The sequence below is a fragment of the Ooceraea biroi genome, chromosome 4 (genome assembly GCF_003672135.1).
Source record: "Ooceraea biroi isolate clonal line C1 chromosome 4, Obir_v5.4, whole genome shotgun sequence".
NCBI lineage: Eukaryota > Metazoa > Arthropoda > Insecta > Hymenoptera > Formicidae > Ooceraea > Ooceraea biroi.
In genome coordinates, this window is record NC_039509.1 from 4,316,092 (window position 1) to 4,338,206 (window position 22,115).

At 45.3% G+C, this 22,115-nt stretch overlaps 1 protein-coding gene across 1 annotated transcript in view; it reads left to right on the plus strand.

Annotated features, from left to right (window-relative positions):
- LOC105280531 (neural cell adhesion molecule 2) overlaps positions 1-22,115 on the plus strand; it is a 192,961-nt gene that overhangs the window by 116,723 nt on the left and 54,123 nt on the right. The window contains exons 2-3 of the mRNA XM_011341145.3: positions 7,733-7,865; positions 12,184-12,392. Coding sequence (XP_011339447.1) covers positions 7,733-7,865; positions 12,184-12,392 — 342 coding nt within the window. The remainder of the gene's footprint in view (positions 1-7,732; positions 7,866-12,183; positions 12,393-22,115) is intronic.

The following is a 22,115-nucleotide window of genomic DNA, read 5'->3' on the forward strand; positions in this document are numbered from 1 at the left end:
AGGCAAATATATGGATTTTCTATCTGATCAGGAAGCTTAGTGGCCACACCGTGTTGTTGCAGATAAATGAAGAATGACAGCACCAAAGCAACGGGCAGTAGGCGGCTCTACCATGTCGGCAGTTATTGTCCCCGATATGACATGCGTGAATAATTTAATCCGCCATTAAATATTCCGACTGATAAATAAGTTACATGCGAAGTACGCGCGCGTACGGTTGACGTTCGGGGAATCACGAGAGTTGCCCTTTTCGGCGCGTATCTCTGCAATAATTAAAATGAATACAAATGAAATTAAATTTATCAGAGAGTGCTCTTTGAGCCTCCGCAAAAACCCGAACGCAAATGGCCCCGGTCACGACTGCGGGGTTACGTGCGTTCGGAGTTACGCTCGTCCGTTTTATTAGCCGGCATTAGTCGAGATTTATATGCACATTAACTCCTCCATTGCCTTACTCTTAATACGAGCCGTTATACATTTTTCACGGCCGCGATGCGAGCACGATGCGTATAATCCAGTCGGAAACATCCCCAGAACGCGTAAAGAAAGCTCTCTACGTAATCAGCTGCCTGTGACTACCACCGTATTTTACCAGTTCTGCTCTGGAAAAACTGAATTAACTGCGCGAGCGATTCGAGGTAATATTGGTATATGTCGAAACATCAACACTGCAACGAGCACCGCACAAAGACGCGATGGTCGATCGCACGTAAGCGATGATATTCCGAATATGACGATGTGCATCGGGATATATCGAGGAATATAGAAATGTCGGGCGGAGTGACGGACGGAATAAGAGAGCGTGACGTGCGCAGGGAGATTGTTTGGTGAAAAATGCTCCCGGGGGCCGACAGTATCGACGTCTTCGAGAAATTAAGTTCGGCCAAGAAAAATGAAATACACGCCGCGAGGGGGATTGGATGGAAAATATTTTGACAGAATATCACCCGTCCAATAAGGGTGCACCGCGGGTTCCGCTCGATGGAGAACGTCGTCCGTGATCGACGCAAGCGCGACCATGTCGCCGTCACCACTCCGCCGCTGTTGCCGCAATCAGCCAATTAAACCCTCCGCGCTGCGTAATTTCCTGAATAATAACGCAGCCCCGCGCGCAACGACATTATATCAGATGTTTTAATCATGTCGTAATCAACGGCTCAAATGTACAAACGATCTGAATAAAGTAGCAAGAAAAGCGTCGCTAAATAACTGTACCAGATCGTACTTCACATATGTTAAGGAAATATCACAAGATATCTATACGTACATTAATTTGTACATCACATACATATTACATCACATTTTCACAGTAATGCATCAAATAATAACTATACAAATTAGATAAGAAAATATAATGAAAAACAGATACGTACTTATGAGATATCATGACACGATTAGTTCGTGTCAAATCACATAAAATATAATTAATTAAGCGATTTTTCACACGAAGCTAAAAACATTGTCCCGTAACGGCTCCTGGAGATCCTTCTTTCACAGACTCTTCGGGGACTTTGGGAACAGTGGACATTACGGAATCTCTCGTCCATGAAACCAAGGGAATTCCACAAGCTCAAGCACGCGCTACATCAGAGTGTCGCTTATTGCTATGCATTGTGCAAATTGACAAGTCAATTTACATTGGCAAAACCAGGGCGCTCGGGGATGAGAAGGACAGATCCCTCAGGACGCGCCGTGACCGATACATGCTCTCTCTCCATCCCTCTTCCTCCCTCTCTTGCTATCCCTCCCTCACACACCATCTCTCCGGCTCCACCCGCGCAGGATATATCCGGGATGAAATGGCGCAGTCTTATTTCCGGTATCGGAAGATCGATGCCGCGAGTTAAGCCGGTCATTAAATAAGTCCCTCCCGCCTCAGCAAAGCGTATTGACGACCACGATCGAATGCCGGGATCCGTCAGCTTTGTCATCGAGTCCGGCTGCAAAGCGAATTCTCAATGCGATCGGACTAATGAATTGCAGCCATTGGCACAATACAACACCCCTGTACATTTTAATACCCTAGGTCAGGTGCGACGACGACAACAGCCGCGCGCGAGTCCGGTCGTCGGCGTGATCGCGACCGGTAATTTCAACGTAACGTAATGGACAGGAATTATTGAAAGACCCTCCCTGCTCTCACCGCCCTTCCGAGTCCACCGTGCGTAACGCAAACAGAACGCAGCGCGGCGTAATCATGCGCGCGTATCTTTCAATTAACAGGCAGATTACAAATGTAATTCGCCGACAGAAATTCAACGCAAACAGCGCGCGTTACGCTCGGCGAACGAAATAGCTTGTTAATCTTAAATGTCGTCCCCGTAAAATGCGATCGGGGCTCGTGTTCCCGGTGTCCGCGGTCTGACGCGGTCCGGAAGAAAATTAATGTTACACCCCGGCGTTCCTCTTCTCTCCATTCATTCTCGTGTTATTTCACGGTAATCGACGTCACACGCAGACTGCGAGCTCCAAGTGGCAGGTGAACGTGACTGAAAAGTTATAAACGCTTTAGAAAAAAGGAGAAAAGAGATAAAAACTGCAGCGGTAAGCAGAACCCGTTTCGTGCAGAAAGCTTGCTCGAAGTTGAAAAACGGTAGTGCGCGCGCGAGCACAATGTTAATGCGATTCCGCTGTGTGTTCAACGTTGGAGATGCTTCAGTCAGTTACCAGCGTGTATCCGATTTATTTCACGTGAACAACGTGCTATTCACGTACTCCGTGCGTCCAACAAAGTTTTCGGAAATACCGAATCCAATCGCCGTCCGCGCTCGTATGAAATTTCAGTTTCAGAAACGCTGAAACTCGCCGTGAACATTTTCGCGAAAAATCGTAATTGCGCGAGAAAATACATGGGGTGTCATCGGGCCAATCTGTTTCGACAAACGGAGGCAACGGTGCACATAATTTACCGGTGAATTCAGAGTCCAGACATCAAATAATGATCGATCGATCGAAAGAGATAAACGAAAAATGCTTTTGTTGCACGTAGTTTATTCAGAGCCGCATCTATGATGCATGGACATGAGCTGCCGTCACGTAAATAAACGCGAGTGCGTGCAACGCTGGGAATAATACCGCTCGTTCCGAGCGAGGAGCATTTCAATTACTATAAATAAATTTTTCATCAGCTTCTATGGAGCGTCAAATGTTACCGGAGAGTATTTAGCTGGACGCGTGGTAACAGACACAAATATTTCACGACCGATATAACATTCAACGGTGGCAACGCCTGCGCGGCGGTGCAGCTTACGTTATTTGCGTCGATGAAGTATTTGTAAATTTAATGCAGTTTCCTAATGCAGTGAATTTGGCAGTCAGCACGCGCGTGAAAATGCGCGGCCGCCGTGTATTTCTCGTCGCGTTCGCGAGCGCGAAAGTTTCACTTTGCACGAAATTGCGTTGCACGAAGTATCTCAATTGTGATTATAATTGATATGCCGGTTTGCCGGGCCCGGTATTGCATTAATGGGAGTCGCGCGCGTCACGGGTGGATTCGAAAATTCATTTGTTCGTTAAGGGTGTGATGGGCGGACGTACTCGACTCAATCGCAGCCGGTGAGAAATAGTCGTGTATCCACGGGCACATTGCAGGAACGGCATGGCTGCCGTGCGTGCTTAGCATTCTCGGATTAAGGCTACGACTTGTGAATATACTTAGATATACCGCGGCTCCTGATGCGCTGCCGAGTTTAGGCGCTACCGAGCATAAAAGCGCGGAATAATCTTACGTTCGCGCGCGCCTCCGTCGTTCCCCAACTCGCGACAGAGATAGGTATTATAAATAATATGCGTTAATCCGCTGGCAACGATCTTCTCTTTTCCGTACGACGATTGAGGTAAAGGTATTATCAATGTGTGGAAAATCGTAGGTTTCCGAATTTGATTCTAGCGAATAAGTGGTTGATAATTGCTTTTTGCGATTTCCACGAGCGGGAATTAAATAACCTTCTCGAGATATAACGGTTCACGTCTAAACTGTTAATGGAATTACAATCGAAAAGAAGATAAAAATTGCACGCCTATATCTAGCTAACGAACTTATGGAGAATTAAGATCACCGAGCTTACAATTAGTTCGACCGAATAATTATTCTTAGCTTCTCGAATAAAAAATTTTCTAATGTATATTTACCGTTTTATTTTCATCTAGATGTATTATTCGGCATTATTACAATGAGTGAAGTCAATTATCTTCTTATTTTTTCTTATTTTTCTTATTTCTTATTTTTTTTCAATAATACATGAAATATTTTGTTATCGTTATCTACTGCGAGAGCGAGATAAAGATATCCGCAAATTTTCTTAGATTTTCTTGACATCTTTCCAAAAAAAGAATCGAGTGGTATCACGATTGGTATCTTAAACGTATTTGGTTCGAAATATTCGCGTTAGACGATCTGCGTTGTTAGGGCCTCTATGTGGGTCAAATCGGAGCGGACCATCGGCCGCAAAGTCCGAAGCCTACACGTCCTCCTCTCTTGCCTTTGATATTATCGATTCAGACCGCGCGGTGTGCTCCTGGCTGCTGCTGCACGACAGCCGTTTACGTGCATGCTTCCCGCGATATGACAAACAGCATGACGTAAGCGACGCCTGCAACGTCGCCGATATAATGCACGTGTCGTTGATACGGCACGAAACGTCAAGACGTGTTTTCGAACGTCACTATAACGATCGTGGTAGACGCGAGGGAGGCAGAGCAAAGCGCGAAGGGTGCGCATATTGGCCGAGGCCAAGGAAAACGCGGGCGTCACGCACCCCCGCGTCGATACGTAGCATCCTCAGTAACGCATATTGTAAATTAATATGCGTCAAATTATTGCGAATCACTGCAGCTCCGATCGTTGCATGATGCAGGTCTCGTCATTTAATTAATTTCGTGTCACTTTTGTTCGACGTCCGTTCGTCTGACTTACGAAACACTCTCAAGATTCATGGAGAGATATCGCCGGGAAGAAAGACACGTCGCAGAAATCGAATAATGTGAACTTTCGCGAAACGTGCGCGCAAAGCATCGCGAAAAATCCACCGATCTCGGGTCCCACTGGAGCGTGAAGGTTTACGTTAGATACCAGACGTGATGACACGGTGCACTCTTGCGGATATCTCCACGGATACGAGTGGAAAAGCGAGAAGAGCCTTCGTCGTTGTCGTCATCGTCATCGCCTGGATCATAGGAGAGAAATATTCTAACCACCGGCGGGATGGCACTAAGGGCCATTACGAACGTCGAACAACGAACATGCGCACCAAAACTGCTCGCCACGCCTGTCGGCTCGATAAAATCATCCACCGTTAAAGCACGCATTCGGTCCGCGGCAGTTGCATTTCCGATTCATCGAAGAAATGCGAACAAGAAGAGGTGCCGAAAAGAGGAGGAGAGAGATAGAAAAAGACAGAAGAACGCGATGCACCGATCCCCGACATTTCGGCGAGATTTGCTCTCGAATTGTTCACGGCGCGGTGGGGTGATTTTAAGCCGGCGATTTTTCGACAAATTCGCGCCGAGAATCACCGGCGGGGAATCCGATCGCGCGGCGATCCGCGCCCATAAAAGAACCATCCGAAGTCCAGCGGTCCATCGTACGGCATTAATCCGATCAGTCATTCGTAAGACATAATACTCTAATTTCCCCGGAATTTACGAGGATTTTACGAGGACACGTCTCATATCCCTGTCGGCCAGCGGATCGACGAACTCGCGCGCGATCCGCTCAGCTCATCATTCTATCTGTGAGAGAGGACTATGAGAGCTCCGCTGAGCGCATCCTCGGTATTACGGAAGTGATTACAGGGAATTTCGACCAGCTAATAATCGCTGCTTTGTCGTCGCAGCTTCTTTTGTACGGCTTTCACCCATGTAGTTGGAGTTGTATACTACCTATACATTCGTGTACATTCAAGATAAATAGACTAAGTTTTTTCAAAACCTTTTAATTTATTTCAGCAAGACAACAATTGCTCCCGTAAAGCGGAAAAATATTATAATTATGTCTTGTAACATTTTTTCCTTTGATGTTACGAAAGATAATTTTTGCACGCGGATTATCATCGAGTTAGCAACCACGATGAACAATCGGAGGCACGGAACGCGGGCTCGTAAATGTCGTATGCATCGCTCGCGCATCCTTCGGAGCGCGCAAGTTATTACGTGTGGATGGCGTTGTTCCGTTATATAAGAAAGTAATGGAGAGCGGCGGTACGCCTTCGGGGCTGACGCGGGAGTGTATAGAACGGGACGTTTTTATCGTGCCGGCAACGTAATTGTAAAAAATGCTATTTATATCGCCGCGCCGGGCTGTAAGCGCCGGGCGACGCGAGCGAACGCTCGTTGCACTTTAGAGTCCCGCGCAAATTTTATTCCCGGTAAAAGGCGCTCGGATAAAACTTTACCCGTCGCCGTGACTCAGCCTCTGATATCTTCAACTCCGGGTATCACCGGAACGACGAACGGGTCGCGGATATGCCAAGGGATGAAAATGCACCGCCGCGCCGATACGCCGTTGTCGTGGCTCGAAAAACGCGAGCGCGACTCTCGCTTCAGCCACAACCGCAACATCTATTGGAATCTCCGTGCAAAGCAACCTAATTCTATATCGTCGCCGCGCTAGGTACGAGATGAAGAAAGAGAGGGAGAGAGAAGAATTTACGCCGTAAATAGCGATCGTTTAATTTCGATCGAGAGAATTGCGCGGCGCGAGTAATTCGCGCGCCGCACCCCGTTGGTGTTCCGAATTTTATCCTCGCGAGCATGAATTTTTACGGCCTTATGCATGCGACGTATCCATGCGCGAATGTATCGGAGTTTTCGCTATGCGCTCGAAGGATGCTTCATCGAAGGCATAACGTGAAACGCCCCTCGACCTTTATTTTATGAAGCGGTGTAAAATGTCTGGCTGTCATAATGCGTGCGGCATAACCGGCTGTTATCATGTGTATCGCCGTGAAAGCTCCGTTTAGTTTGCACCATGAGTGCCACGATAGATGCGAGATGTGCGAAAAATTAACGCTCCGTTTCGCTGCCGGATTATTATTATACTCTTCCGCAAGTTTGTTCTTTATTAATGTAGACATTAAAAGAACGAGCGAATTCATTTCGTGCGATATAATATTATCATTAAAATGACCAGATTAATACAAATTAAACGAAGGTGTTTATCCTGATATTAAACGCGATTATACGTGTACGAGTGTGAGCGAGTAATAATAGGCTGATACTTATCGTATTATGCAAGCGTTCACGCATCGCCGAATAATATAATTACTGGGAAACTCGCTCGGAAACGAAACAAATACGACCCGTAATTGCATACAAAGTGAAAGATTATTCTGATAGAACAAATCCATTTATATGCCACGCCAACCAATTGCGCTTTTATCAATATGCGAACGCGTCCGACTTGACGGGGGTTGCGCTTTTCTGTCGCATACGTGCGTAAACTGGACAATTTCTTTAAATGTTGCCTCTGAAGATCAATCGGGCTCGTTTCGGAGGGACAGTCCATCGTCCTGATTAACTAATCAGCCGCTTTCATCTATCGTTGTTACTTCTCGATGAATGAATGAAATTTAACACGAAGAATGGAACTCGATAGTTTAGAAGAGTGCAAGGGCAAGGGAAATAATTGTTCCCACGCCGCAAAGTATCAGAAGCGGAGATTCCCCATGCATATTCCCCGTAAAGTGGCTTTCGCTGTTAACTGTGTGTAACTGTTCCGCATTTCTGTGTTTAGTACCCATATCACACATCGTGGCACTGGCTGGAGATCCCACCTATCTTCCCTGCGACATATCAACCACTGACGAGGGGGACTCGGTGCATCTTGTGCTCTGGTATCGCGAGGATCTCGGTACATCAGTTTACAGGTAAAGTGCAATCAATCCATATACAGGGCGAACGTGCACGTGCGAGCGAGCGAGCGAGCGAGGAAGCAAGAGCACACACGCACATGAATACGTACACGCATAACAACGATCTGCAAACTACCATCGGCCGTTTCTCTATCGCTACAGGACGTACTGCAAACAGGCCGTCGGCACAATACGAGATTGGCAGTCGCTTTTATCCGAAAATTGTCTTCCAGCTCGATTTTCGCCATTTGCTTCGCTCAAGAAATATTATATATCGCGTACGTTGTTTGCAAAGGCGGAGTCGCCGTTGAATATTGCATAGATCCGTGCCGCAGCTGAAAAAAATACCGCTGGGTTCAACCGCCAAAATTACGCAATTGTCATTTTAAGCGGCGCGACGAATTAATTATTGGCGGAATGATATCTGCATAGAAAATGCCGCCGTAAATTCTCATTTGATCGTTCATTCCTGTTATCCGCCGCGTGAGCAATCGCAGTAACAGTGCATCAGCATCAGCCAGTTAATTAATTAGTTTTTGTATTGAACTATTCTCCTGAAGAGGCTCAGAGAGATCGCTCTCGCGAGTGGCCGGCGCTTTGGACTCGATCGAGAATTATGCAGATTAAATTTTGCGGCTATGTTGTGCAAACTGTTACCACCCTCGCGTTGCGACGTACATACTAATGATGATGAGATGTCGACCGCGGTAGGATAGGCTATGCATATGTTTACGATCGAAAAATGTTTAAAGAGGGAAAACAAAACCGGGAAAAACAGCGACACGATGGCGACGTATTTCACACGCCCGCGCACGGCGTCGCGACGTCGTTATGCGGAACAATGCAAACAGATTTAAATGTTTCACATGATTTTGCGCCGGATTTTAATTACCCGTCACGTGCCGGCTATCAGATCGCTGATGCAACACGGACGCGGTTCTCCGAGCTCGTCGGGGAAAATGCGACGAGTTTCGAGCGCGCTTGTGGATAACGAAATTTCGCGATAGTTTTCATCGGCAACGTGCAACGTCGAGCCGGCGTCTTAACCGAATTACCATCCGTAGACAATAAAATTGCGTCTGCCTAGATTCCCTATCGCGACGGTGATTTTTTCCCCGTTTTAATTTTCTCTCACGTAGCACGTAAACCACGTAAGCTACATAGGAAATAAACAGATTGCTGCCTATCGCGATATCTCGCCAACGTTTACTCAAAGAGAAAAAAAGAGAGCCGGGTTAATTATCGTCTCGTCATCTTTTTTAGTTTGATATCGAATCGATCGATCGAGTCTCAGATATCATCCGCACAATGAATCTCAGTTAGACTTTAAAAATATTAAACTAGAAATTGTAAAAAATTTTATTAACAATATTAAAGCAGAAATTGTAAGAGAGATTATATATAAGAATCTTGCAAAAGTTTCCGCAGACGGTATAATTAGGTTTTTTATTTACACAGCTCCCTTCTAATGCAACGGTGTAATGCTTCTTAATGTAAAGGTATTACGTGTACCTACAATATTTTTTTACAAACCAACTTCCGTCTGCATCCGCAGATTAGCGGTGGCAGTATTAAGTTAAGTACGTTATATTAGCTGCGCTGCTCAACATGCGACTCTGGATGCGTCTGCGCCATTATCCACTTCCTTTCATAGAAAAGTAAAAATACCGTATAACGTTGGAGTGTCCGAGCGTTTTCACGACGATGCGAGAACTTTTCAAGTCTTTTCAACCATTACGTACCGTTACACGAACCGAGAAACTTGTCTCGCAGTAACGTTAACGACGAATCTTAAAAGCCAGAAAAATAGCGACGAGCCTTAAGCGGATTTTCACGTTCGAATTCCGCCGAGATCCGCGTTCATCCGCCACGCTAAATAGGGAATATTTCTATTCCCCGACAATACAATCGCACGAGTAGGGAATATAAACGACACGGATTCGCAATTCGCGTGCGGAATGCTAATTTCGATTATTATACAGAACTAACAATCAAATACATTTATTTGTTCGTGATGCGCGTTCTGGCATCAGAGTTTTCCATCGCGCACGTTTGTCTGCACGGAAAAATTAATTGCACGAGTTGCAGTACCGGTTTTCAATTTGCAGCGGTTATTTATTGTGCTATTAATAATAAGAATCTGATCCGAGAGGTACAATGAAGCTTAGGAATAATTTAAATCTCTGCATATTTTAAGTTTTCAAGATACAGAAGTATGTAATATTTTATTTTGAATTCATGCTTGACACAGAATCGCGCGAAGTGTATCATGAAATTCAGAAATTGTTATAAATGAAAGAACACATTAAAATTGTCGAGTCACGTCACATAAATTATTAGATAGCAATTAACAACGAAAGAGGGCACAGTCGCCGCGAAATGAAATCAATTATGGCAGCGTAATTATTACAATTTGATAGAGCGCTCGCGGCTCGAAATAACGATTGCCCGCGGTAATGATCGGAGGAACTTTAATTATATGTACCAATTACATCGGTCGCGATAACGCACTAGAACGCGATTTAAACTACGCAATGCGAATCCCTCGCGGATTTTAATTTATTCCTTCGTGTCGATCGACGAGTTCGGCCGCAAACCGCGAGCGGACAACGCTGATAAACATTAATCGAAATTACCGTACTAATGATGCCCGCCGTTAAAATCCACACTGCGTCAGACGGATGTGTGCATTTTTCAAAATTGAGTGTCAGCTCACTCGATTGACTATTGACGAATGCAGCACGTGCCAGCCATGTTACTGATGGGTTCCCATTCGAATCGATGGTTCTGAAATGTCGCTCCGATGAGTTCGTTTCGCGACTTTTTTCCTCGTCGACCTTTTGCCAGTGGTCAGAATTTCGATATTCGTCAGGGAGATCGACGGCGCGGAACTGGACAACACGGAATGACACTTTCTCGCAGATACATTTATTGTCTCATGCATCTTGAATGCACTTTCCCGAGATTACGTCAGATTAAAAGATTCCGTTAAAGCATCTCTCAAGTTGTTCAATAATGTAATGTCGGTTGTCTCCTGTTTTGAAGCTCAGTTTGCTGAAAACATTTTAATCTTGATCTTTGCTCGACCATGATAAGAGCATTTAATGTTTTCATTCAGGATTAATTTATTATGAATGAACAAAGAGTCAAACGATAGTCAAAGAAACAACGTCATGAAAAGTGGGGCCCGTTTTTCTTTCGTCTGCAATATCCGCGTTTCGTCTTCTCGTCGCCGGGGGTCTTTAAGTATAAGTATCTTTATATAAAACTTTTTACATCGTCTTAAATACTTCTTTTATATCGATTTAAATGGCTCCCGACGAGATTCACTCAGTGAAAAAAAGTCTCGCAAGAAAAATACGTAAACTTCGTCGCATGACGAAGAGAGAGAAAGAGAGAGAGAGGAAAAAAGAAAAGTTTGTAGACAACACGAGATCGACGATATCGTGACAACGAGAAAATCTCTATTTTGCAGAAATTATGAAATAATCGGTTCCACGTCAATCTCGTCTGCTTGATGTAAACGTTCGCATCGTGTTCTGGCTTTGTAACAATTCCCGTAATAAGTATTAAAACGTATTTTATCTGCCATGAAATTACTCCCCCATTCGTAACTCAACAGTACCATACTTTCCGGGCAGATATGTTCATTTGCGTGTTTATTATTGCATATGACACATATATCGCGAGCTGCGGTATACATTTGCTTTAATTTATGGCGTTTCGAAAATCTGTCTGCTTGATAATTTGCATAATTCAACTGACTGATGACTGCCGCCCGTTTTCATAAAATATTCTTGCAATAGGTAGTTTACATAATACATAATACGCCGACAACAAATGCATTTTCCATAATCTGCATTTCTCGACGATATTACAAAAGCGCATCTGCTTTCCACGATAAATTTAATTTTGTCCGCATTTTTTATCCTCATAAAGTAAAATTCGAACCTTCTATTTACATCTCTAAAGCGTAAATTATCACATTATTCTCGTCACTATCAGCTTGTTAATTAATTTCTATACCTTACATTTCCATGCATAATCAAAGTTAAAAGAGACTCTGTAATTTATTAATACAAACGATACGATCAAATTACTGGAAATATTTCCACAAACACGGAATAATATAATGCAATACGTAATAAAGCTCTTGTTACCAGAAAGCAAAAATAAAAAAAGATATACAACGGAAGATTAACAAGTACATCCGCATTATTGCTCGCAAATGGATCGCGCATTGTTCAGAGCAGATTAATCCAATAATGTCCCACGTATCTAAAAATCCTCCAATTGTCCATCACTAACGTTACCATAATTTTCCTGTTTGCAGCGTCGATGCCAGGGACCGGGCGGTGTCGATGGCCGAGAAATGGTCGGACGATTCTGTATTTTCGAATCGGGCCCATTTCATGCTGGACAAGCATCCGGCGCAGCTGGGCGTCGATCGCATCAGAGAGGAGGACGCCGGTATCTACAGGTGCCGCGTCGATTTCCAGATCGGCCAGACAAGAAACTCCAAAGTCAATTTAACAGTGATCGGTAAGTTCGCCGAGGCCACTCACCGTCGTTGAACTAGAGAAAATTTCCTCTTGAGCCTGGAACTCTCTTCCTAATCTCCAGAAATGCATCGGGAAATGTAAACGCCGCGCGTGTCGAACGATCCATGTGCACTAGCCGAGCCGATACGCGCTCGTCATTATACTCGATTGGCGATTTTGCTCAAGTTACGCGCTCCACCGCGATTGCGAAGGTTCTTGCGACGCTCGTAGCATCTCGGATACGGGAACCTCGAGATCATGTTTATGGTGAACGGCGACGTAAGCCCGAGACGCAAATTGGAAAGGTTTTGCGAATTGTATTGAACGATCAATATTAGAATTTTGCGATTGAAATGAATCGATCGTAAATCGCCGCTTGGCAATCTGTATCTCAATTTATGTTATCGTTGTCCGAGACGTGATGGGGGAGACACTATTCCTGTTTAGCGCTCTATTCTTACTCGCAGCAATGATCCACGAGGAGGATCGTTCGAGGAGTAAGATGGAGCCGATTGTAACTTTGCCAAAGCTTACTGCTGTACATCATTATGTCTTTCATTAATACCTAATTAGCTCGAGTTCGACCCGGTTATTCGACGTGTATTGCAATTATGCTAAAAATGGCACGAAAGTTTTACGAGCGCTTCTCGTATAAGTACGTCTTAAAGTTACGCTTTCGTGTCACCGTTCTCGCAACTTTACTCCTGCAAAACCGTTGTAAGATATTGCGAGTACTTAAAGCGAGAGAGCTGTTAGGATCAACTTGAGACTCATTGCCCATGATCGCCGAAAAGGACTTTTACTGGAATTAAAGCCCTTTGATGTTTGTTAAAATGAAGCAAGCACCGCGCGAACCAACAGGTTGCAAACCGGAACGATATAATTATTTGTTGCTTTTACGACAGTCCGATAAAGCCGACTTATATAATCCTTAGGGAAACGACGTATATAATGCTGTAATTACATGAACGTATTTGTATATTAAATTATTTTATTATAATTAGCCTGTATCATTTCAACGTTTATCTACATGACTTTGTCTACGTAAAATTTTCCTTTCCAAAGTTCAGTTACTTAGACTTGAACATTTTACTTTTTTACATAAAAAGACGCAATTTACGTGCGTGTCTGGAACGTCGACTTGTTCACGCCAAATGAAATCATAAACTTCAACTAGGAGACGCTAATTAGGGCGTTCTTGAAAACTTATTTTTCTTAATGCCATACTTTTTTTTAACGTTACGCGCGCGTTATTTCCGACGGCATTTTGTATTGTAGTTTGACGTGACGGGCATTTACAGCACGCTAAACAAAAGAATTGCAAAAAGCGACAATTAAGCGACATAATAAATTCGAAATAAAGTAAGCGGCCATCGGAGCGACGCGGACGTACGAAACGGGGAAGCGGCGAGAAGGCAATGAGGGAGAAACAGAAGGACCGGGGGTCAAGGAGAGCAAAAAGAATTCAATTAACAATCCCGTTGAAAAGTTATGGAAACGCCAACGGGCGAGCGTGCGTCGCCTCGGGATTCGCCGTTGGCCGGCATGCGCCAAGGAATTTTTCCCGCGGGGTAATTAGCTACCCCGGCGCGCCACCCCCGACTCACACCACTCCGACATTTCGCACGTCCCTGTGCCGTGCTTACTCGTAGACACCCCCGTTGTTGGTAAACCTTTTCCAGATGAACGCCAATTAACGTGCCTCGCCGGCGAAATTACACGTCGCTCCGTTTTTTCTCCTCAACAGAATACAACGGAGCATCCGCCGACAATGAATGATCCCCTGCCACGCCGAAAAATATGCAGCGGATTTTTCTTTTGTCCAAAACTTCCGCAAGGAAGATTCAGTTTTGTTTCTACAAATTGATGCAGAAATTTGTGTCGACGAATTAAATTAGGGCGAGTTCAGCTGTAGCCGATGGAAAATCTAGATTTCCCGTTTCCCAGTTGGATCGCCAATAACATCCCTGCGTGGATACATGTCGGAATGACAGGATTCATCGTTGTTTACGTGGACGATGGCGATCGTCTGCACCCTACAATGACGAAGAAGGGTCGAGTGTACGCGTCTCGGATGAGAATGAGGACGCCGTGAGGCGGTGCGCTCGAGGAATTTAAATCGTACTGCTTTTACGGCGGTGGCCGCGTTCCGTCGCGTATTTGCGCGTCGTAGCCGTCAAAGAGTTGGACGCGGAGAAGCGTATGCACCGAGCCGATGACGCGAGAAAGAAGCGAGGTGCGAGATGCACTCGAATCAGATGCAGTGTCGCGACAACGTCGGCGAAGAGATCGGCGAGTGGTTGAAAATAGGACGCGAGTTTGCGACTCCGACCATTAGTAGCGTGAATTTGCATCCTCAAGACGACACACTTTGTGTTCGGGGGATGTATGGCGGGGAACGAATCGATTGGAACGCGATACATTATCGGGTAACCGAGGTAAAGCTCGTTTTCCGTTCAGCGGCTGGTAAACGTTGTTGAAGGTAGAATAGATCCTGCTATTGTGAAAATATATAAACGTTTTTGAAAATTGGAAAATTAACTGAATAATGTAGTTTCGCTGTCCCGTTTTCATTTCTGAAAAAATTAATCACAGCGAGAGCGAAAAAGCATAGTAGGATTAAAATAATTGAATAGTTAATTTAAGAAAAAGAATAACGAACGAGATATAATACTGAGAAAAATACTTGGATCTCTCATTTCACAGAGTGAGAATATAGCTCGGCGTGCAATCGCGCGTTACACAAGGTGGACGTCTTCGCAGTCCGATGGACGCGAGATTGCTTCCGAAGAAAGTCTTCATATCTCGACGTCACAGACGTTCGTAAATATCCAAAAAGTCATATTTTCCGGCAGAGACACCGATGCCTGTATCACGACAGCTGCCCAGAAGTTGCTGTATCGTTGGAACTTTGTGTTTGACAGTGGTTCCCAGCAAAAAATAAAAGGAATAAAGGAGGGTGAAAAGTTTCGTACAGTCGACGGGAACCAGACCTTTGGCCCAAAGTTAAAGCTTTGGTAAACGAGGGCATTTATCGTACCAAGACGGTGTGCGCTCCCCTTCGCGGCCGAACAAGAAGAAATACAAGGTATTCCGGTCCCGAAAGTATAGAATGTAATTCGATAAATTTTCCGCGAGATACTGCCGATTTCAGCGCGGCATACCTCGCAATTTCTGTCGGCCAATATTGACATTTCGGTGCGGATAACGCGGGCGCGCGGGCCACCATAAATCTCGCGTATTTTACGATTTCGCAAAATAATGACGACATTATCGGAAAATGCTCGCAAATATTTCATTACGTGTTCTTTAATAATTATCGGATTAACAATCGTCGGATTAACCATGCGCAACGGCGTACAAGAGCGCAGTTTAATTATTATTACCGATGAAATTAAAATGACCGGCCCGCGGTTTCGCATTTAATTTTAACGTTACTGGGTTACGGAGTTACGGGCGACTTTTAAAATTCTATACTCCCGTAATAAAGAAAGAGGAATGGCTCGGAGTGCGGTCCCAAACCGTAGCTAAAGCCGGCTCCGCCCGATATATATACCTATCAGTTCTCGTTTAAGCAGAGATATTATATCATGCTTTAGGGTTTCATAAAATACGGGCAAAGTGAAGATAAGGTGGTTTTCGAGTAACCAACGGGAAAACCAGAAATCGGCACAAAAAACTCTAAAGAAATGGCGGCTCTCCGCATTAAGACTTCCTCGAAGTCGAGCTACGCGGGGAGCGAGCGCATTTATCTTCTTGAACCGTTGTTTCTTCAAAGTGAGGAGAGAATGGAACCACGCAGGAAAAAATAGCTTCTCTTCTTCTACTCCGAAAAAGATCAGGCATAACTGCTGATAATAACCGTCACATCGCGTCGGTACGGCTTTGTGACAATCGTGATAATCGGAATCGCGCGTGAGGACGAAAACAAGCTACTCGCCGTTGCGGAAAGGAAGCATCCTGCTAGCATTCTGCAAGTGTTTCCTCCTCCGCATTTGTTGACGCGGCGGTGCAACATCCCCGCGTAGAATGTGACGGCGCGTCTCACCTCTCTCGTCTCTTCGCACCATCCGATATCGTTGAGTCATGGAAACTCCATTTCCGACGCGCGACTCATCGTTGTGGCGTGCAACAATAAACAAGAAAGAGGGTGGGCTCGACGTTTGCCTCATCGCCAAGGAAAATATTTCATTTCAAGTGCGCGACGTATGACGTCCCTCCTCCCCGCGGCCGCCTCCTGCATTGCAGGGTGATTAATGCACGCGAGGCAGGTGTATCTCCAGAATTCGCTTTGTGCTCGCGTTCTCATTAATGGGCAGTTTATCCAGCGCGATACTTCGTCATGATCAAGTATAATTACTGCGAAAAAAATAATACAGCGAGGGATTCGCAGTCCTCATTCAATGAAGTAGTCTTTCTTCGCTGTAAATTCAAAGTCGTTGCGCGTGATGGCTGCACGCAAAGTGTCGAAAATTTTGATTAGCGACAGCGAGCCGGTATCGGCTGAGATTTGCCATGTTTAGGCTGTGTCGCATGGGATCGCGCGGCTCCGCAAGACAAACGGCGAGATGACGAAAAATCGTCTTCTCGCGAACAATTCGCGTTCGGACTTGCTCACGGCCGGAAGTTTCGGGCGACAGGCCATTCGTCTCGGCGCGCACCACCGAGTCGGTATTGAAACGGGGAGGAAGCGACATGTACAGCGCACTCTTTCTTTCTCTCTCTTTCCCTTTTTAAGGGAGGCGGACGACCGAGTAAGTTGGCAAATTTTCCATGGCGCGGGGATATCCGTCACGGTGCCCGCTACAGAATGTCGGTGTCGATATCACCGGTGTTCAAGTTCCAATATTGAAGCAACAGTGTGACCAATTCTTCCCTGCTCGGTTACGTGAACCAGTGCGGGGTATCGAGTTCGGCGCAAAACAACAGACGTAATGTCGGATCGACAGGCAGTCGATACGCGATACAGCACCACTCGACTCGTGTAAATCCGCTATAAGTTCACTCGGCCGTGGCGAGCGCGTTCTTAGGAACCCTACGGTTTATTGGAAACCGTAGGTCGGCACGTCGAATGATGGAGAGAAAGGAGAAAAAAGAAAAGAGAGAGAAAGAGAAGTGCCAACGGAACGTGTTAGTCTCGGAACTTATATTTACCCGAATCAACTCGCCCTTCGGCGAGTGGATGAAATTACGGACTGCCGGACGAAATAAAAATCGGTCGAGCGCGGAAATATGAACTTTTCAGGGATAAAGAAGGGGAGCGTTTTATCCCGCTGAAGTCCGAGGCCATATTCCAGGGAGATTTCCCAAGGAAATAATAATACCCTGAGAAAGCTTGTGAGCACTGAAGCAGCCGCGCGCGGGCCGCATCTGGCGTGCCGCGCGATAGAGAGATGATACATCGCAATCGGTTTTGGCCGGCGCGAGATCGGGATAAACTCAAGTATGATTATCGTTACCCTCTTAATCCGTGAATTTTCAACGAGGATAATTATTCTTAAGATTATGACCGCGCTCCCGTTTCGTTCTCCCTCGCCCTCTAATGAATGCGACTGCCGCAGTAAAATCTAAAAACGTATGTATACAGGGTGTCCCGGGTTTTAACCGACAAACTGCGGGAGCATATTCTACTAGTGGAAATAAGAAAAAATTCTTATATCGAGTTTGCTTAGAAATGCTTTATTACAAAGTTATAAACCAATATTGAAAAGAAATATCAGATAAGTAACAACGGATTTTTTCACAAAAATAAAAATTATCTACGCAATGATTTAGTGACGCATTTCAAAATGTTGTCCTTGCACATCGATACAAGCTAGACATCGACGTAGTACAGAATTTGTTACAGTACGACATTCCTGAAAATTTTGTTGCATCTCAGTAACTGAATTAGTAATTCGTTGCTTTAAATCTATCTGGTACTCTCCTGTTAGGAAATCTACGTTGATACTCTCGTACGGCAGCTCGTGCATTTCCGTCACAGAATCCGTACACGAAATCAATATCAGTGTATTCCTCATTTGAAAACACTTTTGGCATTCTGATAGTAATTGCTAGTTCACACGACGATTGAAATCTAACAACTACTATTGTGAAAGTAACAATCATACTGAATCGTTTCAACATAGTGAACATGAATACATGTGAATACACGTAACATAAACATCTTCGACCTTCCAAATTCTACACTATGTTCCGTTGTTACTTATCTCATATTTCTTTTCAATATTGGTTTATAACTTTGTAATAAAGCATTTCTAAGCAAACTCGATATAAGAATTTTTTCTTATTTCCACTAGTAGAATATGCTCCCGCAGTTTGTCGGTTAAAACCCGGGACACCCTGTATATACGCGTAACATATATATATATATATACTTTCGAGGCTGCGTTATAATGATCGGGATAAAAATTAACCGCGGCGGTAACCGTAAAACTAGAGCAATAATGATTCTAAAGCGGATTATAAGACTCCGCCTGGCCAATCCGACATCCTCGACGCGATTCAGGCCAAGTTTTCTCCGTAGCTTCCCTCCTTTCATGCATATATACATGGTGCTCACGAATGCGTACGGCAGATTTCGGAGACGCGTTATTCAAATGATTATAAGCGAATAAAGGTCGCCTGTAACATCCCACGGTATGATTCGATTACGAAGTTAGAACCACCATCGGGGACCAGCGGCAGCTTCGGGCGATCTTACGTCATGACGGGAACAATGTAATCGGAATGCAGCATGACAATTCTGCCGATTGGAGGTGCGCATTGACAAGCAATTGTACGGAAAATAATTCGTGTCGCGCCCTGATCGAAGGAAGTTTATGAAAGAATTCCGTAACTGGATTAATTTAAATATTAAAATTGCGGGACCATGATTCAGCAGATTCTAGTTGAGACACCCTGTATATGCTGTATAATCTACGGAGGACCTTCGGAGACTCCCGCGCCGCTGAATACGTTCGATTTGCTCGCTCGAAAGTTACGAATGGAGATCCACCCCAAGAAAGGACCGAGGTAGGTAGTGGATGTGGGAAAGGGGGAGGAGGAGGAAGCAAAGTTTTCAGTATCCGCCAATGCCTTACGCTCGAATTGTTCTTCTCGAAAGGTAATTGATCTGGATTTGCTCGCGCTCGTGCTCGCGCCTTTCTTCCGTGCGCCAACTTTTAATAGTATTTTACTTCTAAGCACGCGCGCATCCCTGCTACCCCTCCCCAGAGGGGACAACCGATGCAGCCACTTGAACGGGAATGGGGATTTCTCTCGATCTGTGGGCCACGAGAACTTGGGCCCTCTCTCTCTCATCAATCGACAGAAGGAAAATCCAATTCGGGCAGGTATTGCCGAAATTCCTGCTTGCTCACTCACCCTTTTATTCATCCCCTTAAATGCGACTCTAACGTCGCGAATTCGCGGCGGATAGATCGTTACCGCGTGCGTCGGGATCCGAGACATCTTTAGTGGATGAATGTCTCACCGTGCTCTAGTTTTCCTTTTTACGTTCGCCGCCGCCTCTCTCCCCTTTTCCCTCTCTCTCCCTCTCTCTTGATGCAAAGTAGGTGGTATATTCCCGTGAAATATCTTTATTAAAACGCCGAACGTGTGACGGGCGATGCGTACGTGTGCGAGGTTGCACCCTTGTAATGCGGCAACCGCGAAGGGTTGTTACGCTCCGTTGTTATCTCGATCGTCGGGGGTGACTCTTCCATAACGAGCGCGCGCGAGTATCTTGGCATCACTTCGGATCTCAGACGCAGATGAATTCAAACGGAACGACAAGGGTAGATCTCGGTGGAAAATGCGCGCATAAATTTTACTGCGCGCTGTGGTGCCTGTGCGGAGTGCTCAGGTTCTTGAAGCCGGGAAAGAACCGCGTAACTTTCGATGAAAGGATTGCTCCGTGCATATAACGCTCGGATATTCTTTTTTTATTATCATATACACCGTGTGGTAAACAGTACCCTCTCGCAGAGAAACAAAGAGAGCAAAAGAAAGAGAGAGAGAGAGAGAGAGATTCCGCAGATGGAACTCGAGCTACCTCTCTCGGCTGGCTCGAGTTTGAGTTCTATTCCGCGGAACTGAAATTTTCTAAGTGATATACAAGCTGCTTTTCCTTCCGCGCGGTTCCGACACGCCGTCGGAAACACCGTAAGCGAGTAAACGGTGGTTTACTCAACGTATTCTCCCCCGAAAATTTAATGAAAAGTTTAATTAGATATCCACCGAATATCGCAAAAGTCGGAAAGCGATGTTATCCGCACCTATCCTGTTTACATGTTTTTCGTGAGTTATTGCATCCACTGGCAACCGTACTGTTCGTCCTATCCTTATCGCATCGCACGGGATAGCACGCTATTTGCGCACGCTATTAAGTTATTATGACAGGGATGCGTAAAAGTACGGTACGATAGCGCGCAAGGGTGGGAGAGCGCACTGATCCATTTCTGAAATTGACGTATACGCAGCTGCGCGTATACGTGAATGCATTCGTTCGCGCGGAAACAACGAGCGCAAATGTACGCAAATAAATATTGGAGCGTACAATCGAGTTTTTAGTTTGTGCTGGAAGTTGCGTTGTAAATAAACGCGCAAATGTAACTTGCGCGCGGGCAGGGGAGACGAAGCGGTTAGACGTCGAGTTAATTGTCGCGGGGGGCGCGTTGCATTAAACGTTCCGTTTATTTTGCGGAATTGAAACGTCATGATGGAAACGCGGCGCGCGTAGCGCGATGAAAAATTGCGGGCCCGCGGAAGCGTTCATCGTCATAAGTCTTCCGGGAGTTTACCCGACTTCGAGTTTCCCTTCGCTATTTCCTCGAATCATTTCTTTGCAACATTTGTTACTCGGGTGTACGAGCTTTTTCGCGCTCCACTCGCCCGATTGTCCGCTTGATGAATCGAGTCGCGATGGGATACAGGGTGACACAGGGTTGCCACGTTTCCTTACGACTGCGACCATTGTTCGCTGAATTTTTGTATCAATCCTTTCATCACGAGAGACGTTACATCGCAAAGGTATACGATCGTGAGCTTTGCTAACAATATCTAAATATTCGCATGATTAGATATTCGATTGAACCGCGAATTCGAATTCTGTCAAGACAAAGCGGTCTTAAATATTTTTGCGGCTCTAACAAGTCGATTGTCATGTTAATCTTTAATCAACTTTTAAATTCAAGACATGCATATGCCATCTGGTTATACTTCCAGCTCTTCGCAACAAGGAAGAGTGCGACTTCTCCATGACATTTCCGGCGCTCCGGAATAGTCGGAACAGTTCAATATGCGTCGAGCGCTCTCGCAACGAAAATATTACCCGGACATAAACATCGAGTATCACTTCGCCATAAAATAACACGATTGTACTGCTCCAAAGACGCGGCAGTAAACGCTCGGCTGTGTGTCGCGTTCGCCAGACGGCTTCAGGAACGGTTAAATAAACTTTCTTAAGAGCAGACTGAAGTCGAAGCTCGAACGCGTATTCGAATACGCAGACTTTTTCGGACTGGTTGGCTGCTCTCTTCGCTTTTGCTATTTGGAACGCGGAAACGACTCCGGAAGACTCTCCTTCTCTCTCTTTCTCGAGTTGATAAAACACACGGTGCCGCCTCATGCCAAGACAATAACGGCGCGGAGTCGGATGTAATGGAACATAAAAAAAGGCGCGCACAGTATCGTCCAAATTGTGGAAACGATCTTGGATGGTCCAGCCAAGCGGCCGCTGTGT